The 20,090-nt window shown below is 37.8% G+C and overlaps 3 protein-coding genes across 6 annotated transcripts; 1 reads left to right on the top strand and 2 right to left on the bottom strand.

The window, feature by feature from the left end:
- Positions 1 to 207: 207 nt before the first annotated feature.
- LOC137728831 (auxin-repressed 12.5 kDa protein) lies at positions 208 to 1,680 on the bottom strand. Of its 3 annotated transcripts, XR_011067943.1 has the most exons (4): positions 1,521 to 1,680; positions 1,163 to 1,361; positions 372 to 533; positions 208 to 322 (listed from the first exon to the last, which is right to left on the bottom strand). XR_011067943.1 is itself a non-coding variant. In XM_068467605.1 (3 exons), the coding sequence occupies exons 1-3, from the start codon at positions 1,624 to 1,626 to the stop codon at positions 494 to 496; spliced, it is 345 nt and encodes a 114-aa protein (XP_068323706.1). In that variant the 5' UTR covers positions 1,627 to 1,680; the 3' UTR covers positions 208 to 493. The 3 variants fall into 3 exon arrangements, 2 of the variants coding, with proteins under 2 accessions (XP_068323706.1, XP_068323707.1); XM_068467605.1 differs by having other exon boundaries at positions 208 to 533; XM_068467606.1 differs by having other exon boundaries at positions 208 to 533; positions 1,163 to 1,358; positions 1,521 to 1,678.
- Positions 1,681 to 4,104: 2,424 nt separating this feature from the next.
- LOC137729076 (protein FRIGIDA-ESSENTIAL 1-like) lies at positions 4,105 to 10,181 on the bottom strand. 2 transcript variants are annotated; one of them, XM_068467898.1, is made up of 5 exons: positions 9,771 to 10,181; positions 9,010 to 9,241; positions 8,622 to 8,851; positions 6,980 to 8,538; positions 4,105 to 6,884 (listed from the first exon to the last, which is right to left on the bottom strand). In XM_068467898.1, exons 1-5 carry the CDS (start codon positions 10,048 to 10,050, stop codon positions 6,855 to 6,857), a joined length of 2,331 nt encoding a protein of 776 aa, XP_068323999.1. In that variant the 5' UTR covers positions 10,051 to 10,181; the 3' UTR covers positions 4,105 to 6,854. The 2 variants fall into 2 exon arrangements, with proteins under 2 accessions (XP_068323999.1, XP_068324000.1); XM_068467899.1 differs by having other exon boundaries at positions 8,622 to 8,842.
- Positions 10,182 to 15,979: 5,798 nt separating this feature from the next.
- On the top strand, positions 15,980 to 19,692 carry LOC137729879 (G-type lectin S-receptor-like serine/threonine-protein kinase At1g11410). The gene is made up of 7 exons (XM_068468927.1): positions 15,980 to 17,345; positions 17,591 to 17,734; positions 17,948 to 18,120; positions 18,255 to 18,465; positions 18,554 to 18,791; positions 18,913 to 19,066; positions 19,165 to 19,692. The coding sequence occupies exons 1-7, from the start codon at positions 16,043 to 16,045 to the stop codon at positions 19,468 to 19,470; spliced, it is 2,529 nt and encodes an 842-aa protein (XP_068325028.1). The 5' UTR covers positions 15,980 to 16,042; the 3' UTR covers positions 19,471 to 19,692.
- The last annotated feature ends 398 nt before the right edge of the window (positions 19,693 to 20,090 follow it).

Raw genomic sequence — 20,090 nt, 5'->3', positions numbered from 1 at the left:
TAATCTCCACCTCGTTGACACCACCAACTAATAACCCAACATAATTTGTGAGAAAGTTAAACTGTCTTTAGTTTTTTTTCTTCTTTACAATGAATTATTAATTTGAAATTAACGTATTTAAAGGTATAGAGTCCTCTCAATCCTGTTCTAATCCCGTATAGATAAGATAAAACCACAAAATTAAGTGCATCATAACATTTAATAACATAGAAAAGATATTTATTTATTTATTTAATACGACATCAACTCCTCACCACCATCCAACGGTAGATCTGACCAACAGAGTCATCATCACCGCACAAGTGTTCATACAAAAGGACACCTAATCACATTGCCATCGGAAGCCCTAGTTACAAAATTCAAAAGGACACCTAATCACATTGCCATCGGAAAACCCTCATTGGGGCACGTGGCAAACACTGAGATCAAAAAGTACACTATTTACATGCAACCCCTGGTGGCTGCTGGTCCATTCGGTTGTTTGTTTATCACCTTAACGATGATGCTTGCTCCTGGTCTCCCCACTGTAGAGCCTGTGAGATCAGATCGTACGTTAAAAGATTAAACCCATGATAGCAACAAGAAAACATCCGGATTTAAAAAGAATTTTAATAAAAAACTTCTGGTATTATTTATTTTGACGAAAAATCATATTTTTATACTAAAAAAATCAATGTGTTACTTATTTTACCTTTTATTTTATCCTGATTGTTAAAACTCAAAATTTTCAAACTATTTTCATCAGTTTTCCAGAAATTTAAACCCAACAAACAGATCCTTGATCTACGGCTTAGATCTGCTGATGTTAATATTAGAAATCCGCAGAGACGGAACTAACCACAAATTTGTTCTGAAAAATAGAATGAAATAAGGGAGATTTTAAAGAAAAATCCATAATACTGTTTATTTTAACAAAAAAAATTATATTTTTACACTAAAAAATAATACCCTTTATTTTACCCTTTATTTTATCATTATCATTCAAACTTAAAATTTTCAAACATTTTCGTTAGGTTTTTTATAAAATAGACAGACAATAAGCAGTACTTATATAACCACGGTACATACAGTATCCTTATTGTGTCTTCTGGTTCTTACTGCGATCAAAAGTTTGTGACCAGTTCCATGCGTACGTTGTTAGGGTTAGGCTACGTATACATACCAGTCGTAGACAGTGGGAGAGTTGGGCTGTGGCTTGTCGAAAACCTGGTTGCCCATGGATTTGGAGGCAAGGTTGCTACCTGGGTGGAAGACACTCCTCCAAACGTTGTCTTTAGCACGAGCAGATACTGGTGTGCCTGGGGTTCCTGGTGTTGCCGGGCTCATCGGCATCGCCAACTTGCTCGACTCTCCTTCCCCTTCTACACATCACCAAATTAATAATTTTTAAAACCCAAAACAAAAACATCTAAATACATAGCAAGTAACATATTAAGAAGCGGTAAACTTCGTGACACAGAGACATGTGCGATCGGATAAGAAAGAACGAACGTTGTGCTCATAGAATTACAACCGAGTACCTTTTGCGTTCAAGGGCTTAGGAGACACCTTCCTCAGCCTGCCGAGGCCGCGTTCAGGCTGAGGTCCGGCGACGATATCATCCCAAAGCTTTTCAAGAAGAACCATTTTTGCTCTCTCTCTCTCTCTCTCTCTCTCTTCTCTTTGTTTCTTTCTTTCTCTCTCTTTCTATCTGATGGTCTTTGGGTCTAGATGGTTCTATTTATAATACAACTTGAAGCTAAAATATCTCATCTCTCATTAAAATTGTGCTAATTTGCCATCTTTTGTTTTGCTACTTCCAGCTGGTAGCGTTAACATTTAATCACGGATTATTGCGGGCAGTGCGTAGGGTAACGATTAGGGATAGTGTTTTGTTTTCATACCCATTTTACTTCGTACATAATTTTATTAACATTTAGTCATTGGTCCCTTTTAACATAGGTATGTAATCTAGCGATAATTGTGGGATGATGGCTACAGGAAAAAAGAGGGTAGAGAAAAGGACGAAGGAAACCAACAACGTCGTTTTCGGATTCTTTTGATGAAGATTTTATGAATTTATGAATCGTATCTATTTATTTTATATCGTGTGATTAATTTTGTTAAGTATTGTTTATGTTTATTTTAAAATTAAAATATTTATAATGATTGCTAACCACACAATATAAAATAAACAGATATAATTTACAAATTTCTAGATCCTGACAGCGATGATCCGGACTCCGAAGGAAAAGGATAAGAATGAAGACTCGGTAAATGTGGGTCCCGCCAAAAAATATCCATCACATATCTAAATGTGAGTTAGTCTTCACAAGTGTACGCTCACTTTACAAATAAATGTCCTATTCCTCAGAGCAATGTGGGGCCCACACAGCGATGGGAGAGACATGGCTCAGATTGACACGTTGGAACCTCTCTCCGATTGAGTTGGGAATTTTATTGTGAAGTACACTAAAGTTATCGGTTAGATAGTGATATTCATACATTTTATTTTTACGTTTTATTTTTATTACCGTCCGATGAAATTACAAAGTTAATCTCATTTCAACATTATTATCATAGGAAGTGATAATAATGTAACATTAACAAATTTCATCAATAAATGCGAGAGCTGCTTCAATGAGCTTTTTAATTGAGTTTTAAATTTAAAATTTAGAGACAAGTTAGCAAAATCTTGGTACAAACAATTAGTCAGTCGTTGCTCCAATAGCATTGTACCTATGGAATGCCAAGTGCATATATACCCTTGCCTTTATTGTCATGAAAACAATTAGGTCATCCTTTCTGCATGACAAAATTTGGCAGACCTAAGGCCCAGGCCCAAAACCCACCTTCCAAATCCACCTCTCAAATCCAACTAATAGACTCGGTTTCAAGGCCCAACAATCAATCCAATTTTGCCCTTTCAAGATCATTCATTCACACGAAAATTAATGAATACTTGAATTTTGATTATTAAGTTAGGGCAAGGTTTTTTTTTTTTTTTAGGGAATCTTAACGAAAAGCTTTTGGTACAGTCACTTTAACGAAAAATCACATTTTTAAACTAAAAGGTCAATCCTGGTACTATTCACTTTATCCTTTATTTTGTCATTTTCGTTAAAATTCAAAGTTTTCAAACCATTTTCATTAGTTTTCCTTTTTATTTTATTTTTATATATACAATGTTATATTCACATTAAGTGATAATAGAATAAATTAGTACGGCACTTATCATTTACAAAATTCAAATCTAAAATCTCAACTACGAGAAAGTTTTTAAGAGAAACTAAAACTTGCACATCTATTGGAGGAGAGATTCTTAAATATGCCAGCACAAGGGCTCGTACGTCACGTGTTCTTCTTTTCTTTTTCAAGTGTTCCTCATGTAATGTACTGCCGGACGCACTGAAAATTTTCTCCTATTGGAGAGAGTTGAGATCCCTATTTTAGACAAAGACCACTCCGCCAACAAAACCATTAAGCTAGTTCTTAATTAGGCGATTTAATTTAATTAACATTGCCATCCTCATTCCTCGGTAACATCAGCTTCGTAAAGCAAAGTTTTGTAACCAAGCATTAAAAAACATGTTGAGATCATAAATACCAGACAGAACTTCCATGGAATCTGGAACCCTCTTTCTTTTTTTTCGATTGTCTGGAATCTTTTGCTTTAAGGTTTTACAGTTGGCATCCGGCCACCCCCACAACCACATCATATAAAATTATAATTTCCCCAAATTCAATACTATCTTTTTATTTCTTTACCTTTTGACACCGGCTAATTCTTTGGTTTCATCCACGCCCATACCCTACAAGCCTACAAGTTGACTGGCATGCTGAACCTCAACGAGCCTTTCGTCATAATCAAATATCAAACTCATCACAAATATATAGACTTGTTTTTAACTATATTTTTGGAACTTCATTTTGATCTTACTTTTCTCTCTGTAACTCAAAAACCATCCCTTTATTCCCTCAAACTCAAAACTAGTTCTATTTAACTAGTGGACTCTCGTCTCCCTGAAACTTGTAGATTGCATCTTGAAACATATGTGGAACCCAGCCAATTAGACTATACCACAAGTGTAATAAATTGATTATAAATCTTCATTATGTGTTAACATTCAACAATCAAACAATAAAAGTTTAAAAGAAATTGAAGAGATGAAAAAAAAAAAAAAATTGATTAGCTTACCCAAATCAAAATTGAATTTTGAGTTTTTATAAAGACGAATTTATAAGTTTCAGGAGGCAAAATGGGATCAAAATCGAGTTTCAAGGGGCAAAGTGGAGCGAACTATGCATTTTAGGGAGTAAAGGCGAGTTTTGAGTTATAGGGACTAAAGTGAGATTGAAATCGAGTTCTAGGAGGTGTAGCTAAAAATAAGCCAAATATATATTACTTTGACATTTATGTGAAGTTGAACTTGAACGACAAAAAAGACAAAAAAGAAATAGTTAAATCCACACCTGTTCCGCTTAACCAGAACTATATATATAGAGCCTGGAAGCTTGAAACCATGAAGCATCATCGAAACAATGGCTGCCGGCCTGCAAAATAAGATTGCGGTGGATGTTGCAGCCGATAGCAGTTCGCTCGATTCCTTCTCGTTCGCTGACCTCCTGTGTGTTCAGGATCAGCAATCCCAGTGCCTTCCTGCTAACAAACCCAATAAAATTCACAAACAAGGCAGAGAGTTTGAGTTTAGTTACTCAGAGTCCATAGTGACCGACCCAATCGAGCATTACCCGGCAGACCTGTTGATCTCGAATGGTCAGATCATACCTAAAGCAACCGCGATTGAATCAAGACAGCGTGTGGATACAGACCAGCTCAGCATCAAAGGTCCAGTACGAGCAACACGTACCAGAAATATGAGATCAACTGATACCACCGGTGTCACAGAAGTATATGCTAAGTCACATCCAGAATCCAGAAACCAAGAGCAAAAGGAGAAGCCTGCAACCAGATCATCTTTCGGCAAGAAAATGTTCAAGTCATTTGTCTTCCCTTGCAATGCATGCAAAGTTGCTAAGCCAATCGAGGGAGCACATAGAGTGTCGGGAAAGTCACAATGATATGAAGCTCCTTTTCCTTTCAATTCTTTCTATTTCAGCTAGTCAAAAGCCCATAAATTAGTAGAGAAGAAACTTAAGACTTCGAAGTGAGGCTTCAATATAACCTGAGTCTGTTTCAGTTAGCAACAATCAATAAAAATTCTGACATGAATATCTTTTCTCAAGCTCTGATCACTAAACGACTCGATGACAGATTCTCAACAGTCTCAGGTCCCTTAAAGTCACTAATATAAATCTGTTTTGCAGCAGTCAATGCCATAAACCGATAAACAGCCCCGACTTCTTTATAATCTAGTTCACGCTTCATCATAATGACACAATGCATTGTAAAGAGAACTACAAAAAGTATAATTCAACCTACACGGGAAATTATCTAACACCCTACAGGAGTCATGGCATCTCAGTATCATTTCCCTCTTCTTTTACTTAATCCTAAGTCTTGATCATACCAGGACTAAGCTAGTGGTTGAAACAGGTTAGGCCCTTGATGCTAAGAAAATACTTTGACTCGGGTTGAGAAATCATACATCTGGTCGAATCTACCTTATTCTAGAGATGGGAAAATGGAAAAGACACTACAGCATGACTGATTTTACAATTTCTGCACACTGAACCTGATTTAGTTGCAGGCTTGCAGCTATCAGACCTCAACAACAATCGCATATGTAATCTATTTTCCCAAAGAAAATCGGGGTTTTAGGACTCCATGATGATAAACTGATCTGTTAAGGACAAATACAGGTAACAAGGTACTAGGACATTGATCTTATTCTCCTATTATTATGTACACCTTAGTAAAGAAAAACAACTGCCTTAGCTCAAAGGGTTCGGCCCTTTAGGCAGTGGGTATCGGGTGCGAAATACAGATATTAATACTTGAGAATAGAACTCCCAAAAACATTTTACATAAACAATGAAAGTAAATTAACAAAGTATGAATTAACGGCATGTCAAAAAAAAAATGAGAGTTTACCTCAATCCACAAATATCTTCAAATAATGAAACATTGTCCAGAAGAATCTGAACACCACAATTACAGATCATTATAACCAAAAATGAGGATGGCGAGAGTAAAACTTCAAATTACACATATTATACATCAACTTGAATTTCATAAATTTAAAACAAACATCTTCAAGCATCTATAATATCAGAACCATACATTTTACTATCCTAAAGTAAAACTGCCACTCTTCCAAGTTCTTTGTAGGCAGTAAAAGAGTTTATGCAAATATACTGAATCAAGATACCAAAATTTTGATCAATTACATATCCAGTGTAACTTGTGGAAGACTAATGTACAAACTGTAAGCTCAACTAGAAGGGTCACTTATGGGTGATCATTAATTCCCAAACCAAAAGGTCTCATTTTACCATGTCACTCCACAGCGCCTCTGAATTGAAGCAGCAAAAGAATTGAAGACTGACCTTAGAAAGAATAAGAACCAGTATTCAGACACTTTGATAAAATTTGCAAAGACCCTCAAGCTGAGTTAATTCAAGCCTAAGGCAATCTTCCTTGCATAAAAATGAAATGAATTACAACCGTTTTTCTATACACAGACTAAGATAAGTTCCAGTCATGACACCGTTTACGTCAAAATATATGAAATGTCAGTAACAGAACTAACTTATGAAACAATAAATCTTATAAGAAAATTAACAATTTTCTACAAAAGCTCAATTCTGATTATATAAAACAGGGGATACTAAACCAAACCAACTGTCCATGACCTCCAATTAGTAAACTGCGTAGGAAAATTTGCAAGAGAAAAATCACTTGGCCTAACATCTCAAGATTTTCCATATTTTTCAACATATCCCTGCAATGAAACAAGTGGCCGTCAGATTACACTCAAAACCCAATATCTGCTTCATCACATTATCATAAAAAAATTAAAGGAAAAAAAGGGCTAACCTCAACAAGCTTTGAGATTTTTGGACGGCATGCAGACAGGTATTGCTCAACTGTTTCTATGGTAGATGGGATTTGATGGGGCTGAAAAGCACTGATAATCTTCTCTACTGCTCTCTTAACTATCATGTTATGTGCATCCTTGCTGAGACTACCTTCGCGCCATTTTGGTTTTAACAATTCTTTCACTAAATCTACAAGAGCCGCACGGAAATTCTTCACAGCTTTTGATTCTTGCTGTACATCTCGGTCTGTCAAATGTTCACCATCCACTTCATTTTTTTCTCTAAATCTACCTAATTCTGTGCCTTCTTGGTGTCTAGAACCATCACTTTGATGTCTAGAATCACCAGTGGCACTACTGGCTTTATTTTGTTTTGTACTACCTTTGGGATGAGGAGGGCCCAAGGGATTTTCTTCTCCAGTCATGGTTCCATTTTGGCAGACAGCAGAAGTCCCCGCTGTCTCTGCTTCAGTTACAGGGGAATTATGGTCACGTGTATAGCAGCTATTATCTAATACCTTCTCATGATACGTATTATGTGAAGACATAGAGTTTGTATCACCATCACAAGCTGGCCGCGTGGTCCCACTAGCAGATTCACCATGTTGCAGATGCAATTTATTCCCACCAGTTGCCCCTTCAGGATAGAAAGAAGCTTCACCAGAGATGTTAGCTAACTTTGGTAACTCAATGCTGTCACGAAGAGGTACATACTGCCACCCCGAAGATGATAGAAATGCATGAGGAAGAATAAAAGATGGCCGGAATGGCACAGACGGCTCCCAATCATTTGAAGAAAGTTTTGTTTTAATTTCAGCAGAGCGCAATGACACGGTGGTCGGCAAACTTTTCAATTCAGAACTAGAGAAGGGGGAAGAGCTTTTCAGCAAGGGAGACGATCTAGTAGAAGAACGGTAATCCCTACTTTGATCAAAAAGCTTAAGAGTATCATGAGGACTTGAATCAAGATTGGAATAACTAGAAGGCAACGAAAATCCAGTCCAAGATGAAATACGGCTAGTTGGAAACAAGGCAGTAGTTGAAAGATTTCTTGAGCTTGAATTCAAAGCAAGGTTCACAAGTGGGGAACTATGGTCACGGTGCATACGCTGGCTCCAAATTCCAGCTGGTTCCTCCATACTGCTCGAATGTGAAGAGTTCTTCCCTATAAGGTACTTTCCTGATGATGAAATAGATCCAGTTGAAAAAAATCCAGGCTCAGGATGCAAACTGCTAATGAATATGGATTTATCTTTAACAGCAGGCCAATTTCTCTGATCATCCCTTTCTATATCCTTAAGTGACGAGAGAAAGCCTGTATCATCTTTGGATGAATGCAATTTCTTTGCATCAGTGGACAACCCCACATTTGACTCCTCTCCAATAACTGTTGGAAACTTGCGCTTTTCATGAAACTGGTGCTGTCTTCCTATGTGTTCCAAAAATTGGATCTTTTCAGAACTGAGATGTGAAGAAAATGCAAAATCACTTCCACTTGAAGAAGCCAGAGGGTCACGAAAACCAGGTGACCTTGATCTCTTAGTAATGTCTCTTAGACCTGTTACAGTAGAAGGGTGTTAATAAGAATTTCATAGGAGAGTACTTTTTGACATCCATACCCAAGAAGATAATACAACATACCTTCATCAAGCTGGACTTCTCTTGTAGAATTAGCAACATCTCCCTCAGGATGTGGTTGAGAACTATTCAGATTATCTTTCACATGGAGGAACTTACAAGAACTACCTCTAATGCACCAACCCTTCGCATAAAAGTCACATATAATAGCTGGGCGCTTGCTTTGACCACTAGTCTCAGCAGCAGGAGACACAGTTGTGGTCCCTGTCTCAAGAGCACCTGACCTGAAAAACCTGACAGTTAGTGGGATGGGTATAAGTTTGGTTCAAAAGGCAAATAATTAGCCACCAGGTACACACGTTAATCCAACACTCAAGTTTTAAAAATGCACTGGCTTTGGCTCTAAGATAAGAAAAATTTTAAAGTATAAAGGGCCAACATATCACCTCACCTTGAATCCATTTGCTTTCTACCATTCCTCTGCTGCATGTCCACTTGTTTCATCTCATCCCCTGGATTCACAACACTTCTAACCTCCTCACCTAAATGATCCCTAATCGGGATGGCATCAGCCATCTCTTCCCCGCCAACTCTGCATGAGCTGGCCGCTTTAGCATCCATAATCTCACTATTACACAGATGACCATTGACCTCATTCTGTAAGTGTACAGAGGTTCTCTGGCCTGAAAGGATTCCAGCATCCTTGTTAGCAACCATATAATCATCTTTTATACCAAAATGTTGGTGAGAGATAGAATGCTGATACGTATTCGATAACAATCAAGTAAATCAAGCTATCATTAAGCTAAATTTTGGCAGTAATTTCAATTAAACCGGAACATTCAGCTTTCTAGATAAGGGGGTAAAGACTGGACCGAATAACGGGTTGACATCGAATCAAGTAGATGCTTTACCTATAAGCTCAAAAACGCAAACGAAACTTTTCCCATACTCCTCAAACTCCAGTTCCAAGTTTACAACAATTCTTTATAACCCAATTGCATCACATAATTTTCCAAATTAAGCTAAAAAGGCACAGCATTGAAGTATGAATTGCTACAATCAAGCCATAATTAACATAATCAATCCAAATGCATAGCAAATTTGAATTCAAACAAAGCAAAAACACCGATATCCCAAAAAAAAAAAAAAAAAATCAAACGAATTTTAATTAATTTAAATTGAAGTAGGTTAATAGAAGAGGTAGATAACCGTTGTGATGATCATGGGATCGAATTGGTGAATCTGAAATATCCATATCCACTTCAACCCTTCCTTCTAATTCGTCTTCCATATTCTCTTCCCCCTCCGCCTCCTCCTCCGCCTCTTCTTCTTCCGCCTCCGCCTCCTCTTCTTCCTCTTCTTCTACTTCTTCTTCTAACAATTCGGGGTCTTCTTCTTCTTCTTCTTCTTCTTCTTCTTTTTGTTCCTCGATGTCGGAGCCGGAGAATTCGGCCGGTTCGGGAGATTGGTCATCGGCGCTCTGAGGCATTCTGAGTGCGCGCCTGTGTAGGTTGGTACGGTGCACCTTCGTGTGGAGGTTTGCGGGGACGCTGAGACTCTAAGAGCTTCCTTCACTGATCTCCGTTGGCTACAGAACACATGGCATTTCGGATACGTGTAGTGCTGTGATTAGTCGAGTACAAAAGTCATCCCTGCAATGTGATACATGTTGATGTTAAGGATGGAGATTGTCTGGCCTCCACTTACCATCTCCTCCTATTTGAGCGGTTACGATTAAGTTACATTAACATTTTATATTTATCTTATTTTTTATCTTATTTCTTCTATAAAAAAAAATTAATATAAAATGTTAACGTGACTTAACCGTGACCGCTCAAATAGAAGAGGATGGTAAGTGGAGGGCAGACAATCCTCGTCCATATGTTAAACCATTATTTGGAGATATATAATTACTGGCTTTTTAATATTAAAGATTTGACATGTTTATTTTTAACCGTTTAATTGAATAAATTGAAAATAAATCACCGATAAAAATAAAAAAAAAAGTGCGTCAAAGTGTCAGAGATGAATAAGGTGTGTGGATAACATACTGCGAGTAATGTTGAAAGGCCCAACACATTTCAAAGCCCAAATAGTGTTAGATTCTACATTATCTTTTATTTTAGTGGTTCAGTGACGTGGTCTTCTGAGAACCGTTAGATTAGTTAGATGGCTATGATCTCACAAAATACACACTTCCAGAAGGCAGAAGAACCCAATCCGCTTATAATGTACCAAGACCATGATTAAACAACGGAGTAGGATTATCTTCTTTCCTATTCCCTCATTTCCTCTCACACATTATTTTTTTTATCTTATTGTCTCTATAAAAAAAATCAACATAAGATTTTGATGTGACTTAACCGTGACCGTTCAAATAGAAGGCGAGGGAAGGAGAAAGAGATTAGGAGGGGAGAGAATCCTCCTCCTTAAATGACATACTAAACTAGTATTGACTGGTTGCTCATGCGTCCAACACTCCTCCATCTATCTCTTTGTGTATAAATTGGCATCAATGAGATATCATGTTCTTATTTTTAGAAAGAAAATCGAAAGTGTTTAGGGTTTAGTGTTTAGAGTGGCGAGTTCGAAGCTCGCAAATCCGAAAGAAAAATCAAAAGGCACATGAGTGTAGAGAGTTTTATCGAAAAAACGAAATTTTTTATGTTTTCTTCTTACATATATTTTGAGTGTGATCACAAGCCTCTCATTATCTTTTTCTTCTGGCATATATTGATATAACGATCAATTTGGAGCCCGTTTAGTGAGAGAGAAATGAATTTGATTAGTGGTGATGGGTGATGTTAAATGAGTCGAGGTAATTCTTTTCTAGTGCAGTAGATATTTGATAATTGGATTAAATTGCACCCGTGTGGCGTAGGCTTGGCATTTTAGATCAAATCCGTTAACCTAACTCATGAGAGCGGTCGGAATATATAGTAAGTGTTTCAGTATTTCGCAGAGTTATACAGCTAGAAACATACATCGATTAGCAAACAATTAACATGCTCAATATTTTATATAATGTTGTGTAACTGCAGTGGATACATGTCACCAGAATATGCAACGGAAATGTGATATTCAACAAAATCGAATGTTTTTAGCTTTGGTGTCATACTGCTAGAGATCGTTAGTGTCAAAAGGAACAATGATTGTGATATTGAGTGTCCGTCCCTAGATTTCATTGGACAAGTAGGCAATTCATTAAACTTCTAAAATATGTATGGAATGATTTACCAATTTTTATTTCTGAATGTGTGCGCTAACATGATCCTAATTGCATCAGATGTGGGATATGTGGATGGAGGAGCAAGCATTAGGCATACTTGATCCATCTTTGGATCAGCCATATGATCATATCCTGCACACGAGGTTTCAAGATGCATTCAGATCGGGCTACTTTGCATGCAAGAAAGTGCATCGGATAGGTCAACCATGTAGGAAGTTATTTTCATGTTGAGTAATGAAACAACTCTTCCCTCTCCCCAAAAACCGGCATTTATATTTGTTTGGACCCAAATTTACACCATCGGTCCGTGCAATTAAGGCCGTTAAGTGAGCATAACTCTCAACCGTCGGATGGAAAAGTGAAGATAATTTTGTTATTGTTAAAGGATAATATTATGGTTTTTATCATAATAATAATTTTTTAATATGAATTATCTGCATCTTCTTAAACCAGATAAATAGGATGCGAATTATATCAAGATGTATGCATGGATGGATTTAAAGGTGATGGAATTATGATGATGTGATAAGCCTAGGATTTGATGGTCTTGGATAATGATGAGATAAGAAACCTAGGTAGGCTAGGCCTTTTTGCATGGTGATGGAAGTTATCAGATGAGTTTAAAGGTTCCTGATAGAGGTTTTTGATGAGATAAGAAGCCTAGGTGGGCTAGGTTTCTGATGTGAAAGAGCCTAGATAGGCTTTATTTTGTTTGAAAAGTCACGAAATCTAAAGGATATGCCTTGGCATTTGACATGGATCAATTTTAGTTTTGCGAGTTAGAGTTGCAGTTGGACTCTACAAAGTTATCAGGCTGTGTCAAGCAAAAGACAACCACTATAAATACAGAGTCGCATGCAACATTGAAAGTCCCCTCCAATTCAATACACAAACTGCCTTATGCAAACTCTCGCTCTACGTGAAACCTCTTAACAACCTTGAGATTTTTATATTCTTTTTCCCCCCGACACATCTTCAGTTTGGATAAACAGCACTGTGAAGGCAACCGACGATATCTTCAGTTTGGATAATCAACACTGGAGCCGTAGAATCAGTCAATCAAAGAGCACCTTCAGTTTGGATAAATAGAACTGCTTTTCAGCCGACTGATTACCTATCCAAGTCTCGGTTGATAAGGATTTTCGAGTCCTTGTTGGTAGAGGTCATATCATCAGCCTTCTCGGCGAAGTGAAATGTTACCAGTTTACTACATTCGGCACATTGAAAGTTGAATTTGATATTGAACTTCGCAAAACTAGCAGCCTTGTCTTCAGGCTCTATAACCCGAAGGCCGAGATGTGTTCCTTCCTCGGCCACAGTTGCGAGATCAAGAAGTCAGCAGCGAATCCAACGCACACCAACATATTTTACTCCCCGGCCAAGCTAGGCCGACGAGTTGGCACGCCTCGCACACAACCGAAGAATGTAGTTAGCTTATTAATTACTCGGCCTACGCGCCACGTAGGCTTGGTAGTTCAACAATATTACAATCCAGAAATCCAAACTCAGTAGCATCGCAAAGAGAAATTTGTTCACTAAACGACTTACCGATAACCATGACTGAAGTGCGCTAATGACTTAGGGTTGTACATCATATTCAAAGAAAATTTCTTACAACCAAGAGCATGATGAGTGGTGGTGAAGATAATTAGGGGATTTAACACTTTGAAGTAACAAATATAAACGTATTTATCAACTACGGTGAATCATACCATGTCAACCAAGCTCTGAGATGCATCCAAATTGCCCAGCTTATGTGTGCAAGAGTATGACACTGACCGGCCAACAATGCATGTCCGCGGTTTTTTTCCAAGCTAGGTAATGCAGAAGCAGCTCCTTCACCAAAACAACGAGCATTTTTATTGAAAAGGAGTTAGAGCAATTCCACCGTGGGAAAAGCCCCCCCAGGCAATACACTATGCTATCCACCCAGTGAACATTAACTGCCCTTAATGAACAGTATTCGCCTTTTGCATCTCCACCCCTACACTAAATAGACTTGGCAATTGATAATAAATTATTAGTATTTTTTTATTTATAGAATAATACAAAATAATTTTTAATTTTTTTCCTTTTGCCTTTTTCCTACTCCTCTTCCTTTTCCATTTTTTTCCACAACACTCTTCCTTTTCATTTTTTTTTTTCCAGAAACTTTTCCTTTTCCTATTCCCTCTCTTTCTCTCTCTCTCATATGAATCACAAAATGGACCAACTCTTCCTTTTCCTATTCCTTTTCACACACACACACACACATGAATCACAAAATGGACCGACGCCAAGGCATAAGCTCAGATTCCGATCCATATATCATTCCTTTTCCTTTTCATCCTTCTTCTTCTTCGAAACTGAAGCAAATCAAACTAACAAACTCTGAAATCTCAATCGCCTGGATGAGAGGAACTCGAATATATCATTGCATGCATCATCAGAGCACCATTTGGGTGATCCACCATTGAAGCCAAGAGCTTCAAGTTTCCATTGCTCAAACCCAGATGAGGTTATTGCCCTACTTCAATTGCTTGAGTTATTATCTGGTTTTTTATGTGTTTCGAGTTGAAATCCTTGGGTTTAGTCTCTGCCATTTGTCTGTGGGTGTATCGGCGACGAACTCCGGCAAGAGTCGTTGAGTTCAAAGCTTGGGTTTTCATTTTTTTTTAATTTTTTTTTTAATTTATTAAATTTATATTAATATTTTATATTTTTATTAATTTTATATTGTGGCTGACGTCGTCCTGACGTCAGCCCACGTCACATTCCCTTCGGGCTCTCGGGCTGGCAATCCCTGCTGGGCCTGTCCCTCGGGCTGGCATACATTGGACCTTATCCCCCGGCCTATTTGGCCTTGTTCCATCCCCAGTTCACCGGGTAATACACCACGGTGGAACTGCTCTTATAATAGTGGAGACCCATCACCTAGTTTGTTTTTATTTTTTATTATTATTAGGGAGGTTTAACAAAACACTCTCGGTACTGTTCACTTTTAATGAAAAACCACATTTATACTTTTTCCTGGTACTATTCACTATACCTTTAAAAAAGGTTTTTCATTAAAATGAAGGTTTTTTTGAACTTTTCGTTAGTTTTCCTTTATTATTAACGGGATGGGAGGTTCAAAACTATTACAACAACTTAGGAGAGGGGCAGTTTCGAACCTAAAACGCATGGGTAAAAACGTAACATCCTATCTACTAGGATATTAGATCACATGTAAAGTCCCCATCACCCAATACCGAGGAAGAAAATTCTTTAAAGATGTGACATGTAGTAATAGAATCTCGCTAAAGTTAAACTCTTTAATATATTTTGAATGCTTTGACGTGTAGGGAGTCAGAATTATTGGTTACGATTGCGAATTTGCTAGGTACTTGAAGAGAAATTATACTAGTCTAGTTAGCTAATTAATTCTATCAATTGTGTGACGTACTATGGTGGGAACTTGATCGCTAACAGACATTGACATCAATTAGTGCTGAAGAATGAGAGGTTTGTGGTAATCGAACTTCAGCATAGAATGGGAAGCAGGTAAGATTTTTTGTCTAGGTTTAGGCTGCTGGGATTCATACAGGAGGAAAGATGTTGACCTGTGATTCTTTGCATGCCAAATAAAAAATCCTAGGACTTTTCAAATAGGAAAACTAATGAAAATGATTTGAAAACTTTGAGTTTCAACAATAAGGACAAAATAAATGGTAAAGTGAATAGTACCAGGATTGACTTTATAATGTAAAAATGTGGTTTTTCGTTAAATTGAACAGTACTGAAAGCTTTTCGTTAAAATTCCATTTTCAAATTGGTTTATCTTTATTTCATTTTATCACAGATCACTTTTATCATAGTGTCCACTATTAATCACACCTAGCATCTTACCACCTAGGAGCACATTATATATATGTTGGACTTTATCAATTTTTCGATGTGAGATATTTTTGGTTCGCTAAATTCGTACTTGGTTCCATTCGGAGCCAATTTAGCTATGCCATTCTTTCGCATGCACAGAAACGTTAATAATAATTGTCTTTATCAATCGGCTGGATACAACTGGGGTGTGGTCAGAATTAATGAAATGGAGCTTTCTAGCTAGGATCAGTTTGACTGGAAGTTGTGGGTGAGTTGACCGTAGAGCTCGCCCATGCGCTGTTAGCATTACTCAATCTCCAAAGGAAAAAATCCAACCTTACTGGCTTTTTGTTTCTGCTTGCCATTAAAAGAAGCAACCTTTTTAGCACTTAAACTCCTCAACGAGAAACTAACCATGAATTCTACTAATTTCTTTTTTGTCATAATTATACTGCTTATCTTCCTCGTGATTCTTCCCTCTTCCCTTTCGGTTGCCCTAGACGCCATTACACCAAACCAACCCCTAAGAGATGGCGACCTTCTTCTATCCACCACTAAAATCTTTGCACTAGGGTTTTTTAGCCCAGGCAATTCTCATAATCGTTATGTTGGAGTTTGGTACAACACAATTCCAATCCAAACCATCGTCTGGACAGCAAACAGAGACAGCCCCGTAATTCCCATTGCTGGAGCCGGGCTCTTAGCTGTTCATGGAAATCATGGAGGCCTTGTTATATATGGGAAGGACCAAAACACCCCTCTTTGGTCTGCTAATGTCACAGTCTCTTCGCCAAACAATTCCGTAATAGCCAAACTTTTGGATACAGGAAATCTTGTATTGCTTGAGAATAGTGGTAGTGGCCAAAGGATGCTGTGGCAAGGCTTTGATTACCCCTCAGATACACTGCTTCCATTAATGAAGATTGGGCTGAACCGGCGGTCAGGGCTGAACTGGCTCCTAACATCTTGGAAGTCCCACGATGATCCCAGATCGGGGGATTTTTCGTATGAGATTGACCCAACCACGTTTCCACAGTTCATAGTTTACAAGGATCGAACCAAATGGTTTCGAGTCGGAACTTGGACCGGTCAGAGATTGAGCGGGGTCCCCGAATACACAACTAGTAGTTTCCGGAGCTTTGTGAACGATAAAGATGAGATATATACAGAATATACTGTTACAGATGGCTCAGTACTCACAAGGGGGGTGCTAGATGAATCAGGAATTTTTCAACGGTTCGTATGGCGAGGTCAAGAAAACAAATGGATCGAAGGAAGTTTTAACCCTAGTGAGTGGTGTGACTACTATGGACAGTGTGGTCCCAATAGTAACTGTGATCCATACAGTAATTATAACTTCTCTTGCCTCTGTCTGCCCGGATTTGAACCCAAGTTCCCCCAGGATTGGAATATGAGAGTTGGATCGGGTGGATGCCTGAGAAAATCGGGAGCGTCTACATGCCGAAAAGGGGAAGGGTTTGTTAAGGTGGAACGCGTGAAGGTACCCGACTCATCTAGGTCACGTGTGAATATGAGTTTGAGTCTGAAAGGGTGTGAGCAAGATTGCATGAAGAATTGTTCTTGCATGGCATACACGAGTGCAGATGAAAGGGAAGGAGGGAAGGGTTGCGTGACGTGGTACGGGGACTTGATAGACACAAGAACTTTTTCAAATGTTGGGCAGGACTTGTATGTACGAGTTGATACAGCTACTCTAGGTAGTCACTTTATTTTTCATGTACTCATAATATTTTGTATTCTACACTTTCTACCAGAATTTCTCTAATACGAACAAATCTTGTTGGATAGTAGTAGCAAGTTGATAGCTACTTACATCCTACAATTTTCACACAGATGAAAAAACCCCGTAGTTTCTCTTGATTTTTTATAGTGATTTGCTACTGTTTACAGTTCACAACTGTTGATTTCTTTGGATATTTATTTTTATTTTATGTCCTTGTAGCTCAATTTGCAAATGGTTCTGTAATTAGCAAGAAGGGTTCTGTAATTAGCAAGAAGGCAAGGCTGGCAACTTCACTAGTATCCGCTCTTGTGTTCCTTGTCCTAGTATTCCTTTTATGTTGGTTGGTAAGGAGGAAGAGGCAAGGTAAATACATTTTCTTTATCTATCTTAATTAGTATCCCCGTGGTGTATGGTCTTCTGTTATATCAACACTACGTTAATGAGATGGGTAGAAGACTCATTATGTACAACTAATGCCAATGGTCATTGTAAGTTTTCTTCTAGTGTCGTGCAATACTGATTATTAATGACCAAAAGGCTCTAACGTTGCATTGCTTGTTATGTATTTCATGACAGCAGGGAGGCAGAGAAAAAATACTTTCTTCATGGAAGATGGAACAGATCTCAATGATCAAAGTAAAATAAACTCAGAATTACAATTCTTTAATCTAACAACCGTCACAGCCGCCACGGACAACTTCTCTGTAGCGAACAAGCTTGGGAAAGGAGGTTTTGGCTCAGTATATAAGGTAGTTAGCCTCCTATAATTTTCCGAATCATGCATAACTTCAGGTTAACCTAGAAGCTTACAACAAACATGACAATTCATGTTTGATGCCTTTAAAAATGAATTGTAACATAACTACTTGGATTGTAATTTCAGGGTGTACTTCATAATGGAAAGGAAGTAGCGGTGAAACGACTATCGAAGAATTCTGGTCAAGGAATTGAAGAGTTTAAGAATGAAGTTGGGATAATTGCGAAACTCCAACACAGGAACCTTGTCACGATTATAGGTTGCTGCGTTGAAGATGGAGAGAAGATGCTAATCTATGAATACGTACCAAACAAAAGTTTGGACTCTTTTATTTTTGGTATGTCTTTTTCCTTGTTTCCTTTAATTTCATTTTGAAACTAAAGTTAACAAGAATTGATTTGGTCTCAACTTCTTACTGTATCCAGATGAAACAAAAAGAAATCTTCTAGATTGGACAAAACGCTTTGAGATTATATGTGGGATTGCTAGAGGGATTTTATATCTTCATCAAGATTCGAGATTAAGGATTATCCATAGAGATCTAAAGGCCAGTAATATTCTACTGGGTGCATCTATGATCCCCAAAATAGCAGATTTTGGTATGGCAAGAATATTTCCAAGGGACCAATGTGAAGCAAATACACATCGTGTGGTTGGAACATAGTAAGTTAATTAAATTTCATCAAAATTGAAGAAATAAATTGGCAAGGCTTACCAAAATAGTAGGTTAATAGTTCCAATTTCCGAGTACAAGTCTCACCATGATCTCTTTATATTGTTACAGTGGTTATATGTCACCGGAGTATGCAATGGAAGGAATTTTTTCAGTAAAATCTGATGTGTACAGCTTTGGTGTTTTACTGCTAGAAATCATAACCGGTAGAAGAAATTCCGGTTACTACAACAAAAAACATTCCCACTCAAATTTGATTGGATATGTAAGCTAACTATAGCCTATTTGTAAACAATGATTTTCCCACAAGTTTATCCCCTACTTTATTCATGCTTGGTTGATTTTTTTTCAAAACTCTTTTAGGTTTGGGACCTGTGGAGAGAAGGCAAAGCCTTGGAAATCGTTGATCCATCCATGGGCGAATCGTACCATGTCAACGAAGTTGTGAGATGCATCGAAATTGCCCTCTTGTGTGTGCAAGAGTTTGCTGCTGACCGGCCAACCATGTCGGCGGTTGTTTTCATGCTAGGTAACGAGGCAGCAGTTCCTTCCCCAGCACAGCCTGCATTTTTGTTGAGGAGGAGTTATACTAGTGTGGATCCATCAACGAGTACTGAAGGAGCTAGTTCTATAAATGACGTGACATGTACAGAAATAGAAGCTCGCTAAAGAAAGGCCTTGGATTACCCGACATGTTCCACAACATATATGTACTTGTGGCAGCTTGCAAAATATAATTATATATAATAAGAATTTGTTACTGTATGAAGAAAGGTTGAACGAAAGGGTGAACGAAATTTACCATGCCTTGAAAATGAAGATTCTCCAAGTAAAGTGAAGCTTGTTGATGTTAGAACTGATAAAAATTAAATATAATAAGAATAACAAAGCTCGGACTTTTTTCAAATTTGGCCGATCTTTTGGCTGCGTTTGTTGCACTGGACTATCTCATGCTAGATTAGGTTCAGGAACTAATCTAGACTAGCTTAGACTAGACTAAACTGAACTAATTTAGCGTAGTGTTTAGTATGGTGTTGGACTAATATCTAAAATACAGAAAATTAATATACCTTTTAATTTACAAATAGCAACAGTTTTTTCATGGGAAGTGTTTCCGCTCACCATTTTTCTCCTCATGCGCATCCCTTTTTGTTTGAAGTCCCTTGATTCTTTTTTAGTCCTTTGATTTATTCACCTCATATTTAAATGATTTCTATAACTCGAATGAACTGAAGTCTATAACGAAGAACTCATTACAGCAGACCTTGTCAATGCTATCTTCCGCTTTA

Source organism: Pyrus communis, chromosome 3, assembly GCF_963583255.1.
Source record: "Pyrus communis chromosome 3, drPyrComm1.1, whole genome shotgun sequence".
Taxonomy (NCBI): Eukaryota; Viridiplantae; Streptophyta; class Magnoliopsida; order Rosales; family Rosaceae; genus Pyrus; species Pyrus communis.
The sequence above is the reverse complement of the archived record's forward strand: the minus strand, read 5'-3'. Positions and strand labels throughout refer to the sequence as shown.

Bases quoted from the DNA above. Each gene is read 5' to 3' on its own strand.
- LOC137729879 (XM_068468927.1), top strand. From the start codon at position 16,043: ATGAATTCTACTAATTTCTTTTTTGTCATAATTATACTGCTTATCTTC. The intron at 17,346-17,590 runs GTAGTCACTTTA...ATGTCCTTGTAG, and splicing joins AGTTGATACAGCTACTCTAG to CTCAATTTGCAAATGGTTCT. The intron at 18,466-18,553 runs GTATGTCTTTTT...TACTGTATCCAG, and splicing joins TTTGGACTCTTTTATTTTTG to ATGAAACAAAAAGAAATCTT.
- LOC137728831 (XM_068467605.1), bottom strand. From the start codon at position 1,626: ATGGTTCTTCTTGAAAAGCTTTGGGATGATATCGTCGCCGGACCTCAG. The intron at 1,362-1,520 runs GTACTCGGTTGT...GGTGATGTGTAG, and splicing joins TAAGCCCTTGAACGCAAAAG to AAGGGGAAGGAGAGTCGAGC. The intron at 534-1,162 runs GTATGTATACGT...CTGATCTCACAG, and splicing joins TCTCCCACTGTCTACGACTG to GCTCTACAGTGGGGAGACCA.
- LOC137729076 (XM_068467898.1), bottom strand. From the start codon at position 10,050: ATGCCTCAGAGCGCCGATGACCAATCTCCCGAACCGGCCGAATTCTCC. The intron at 8,852-9,009 runs GTGAGGTGATAT...ACTAACTGTCAG, and splicing joins AGAAAGCAAATGGATTCAAG to GTTTTTCAGGTCAGGTGCTC. The intron at 6,885-6,979 runs GTTAGCCCTTTT...GTTTCATTGCAG, and splicing joins AAATCTCAAAGCTTGTTGAG to GGATATGTTGAAAAATATGG.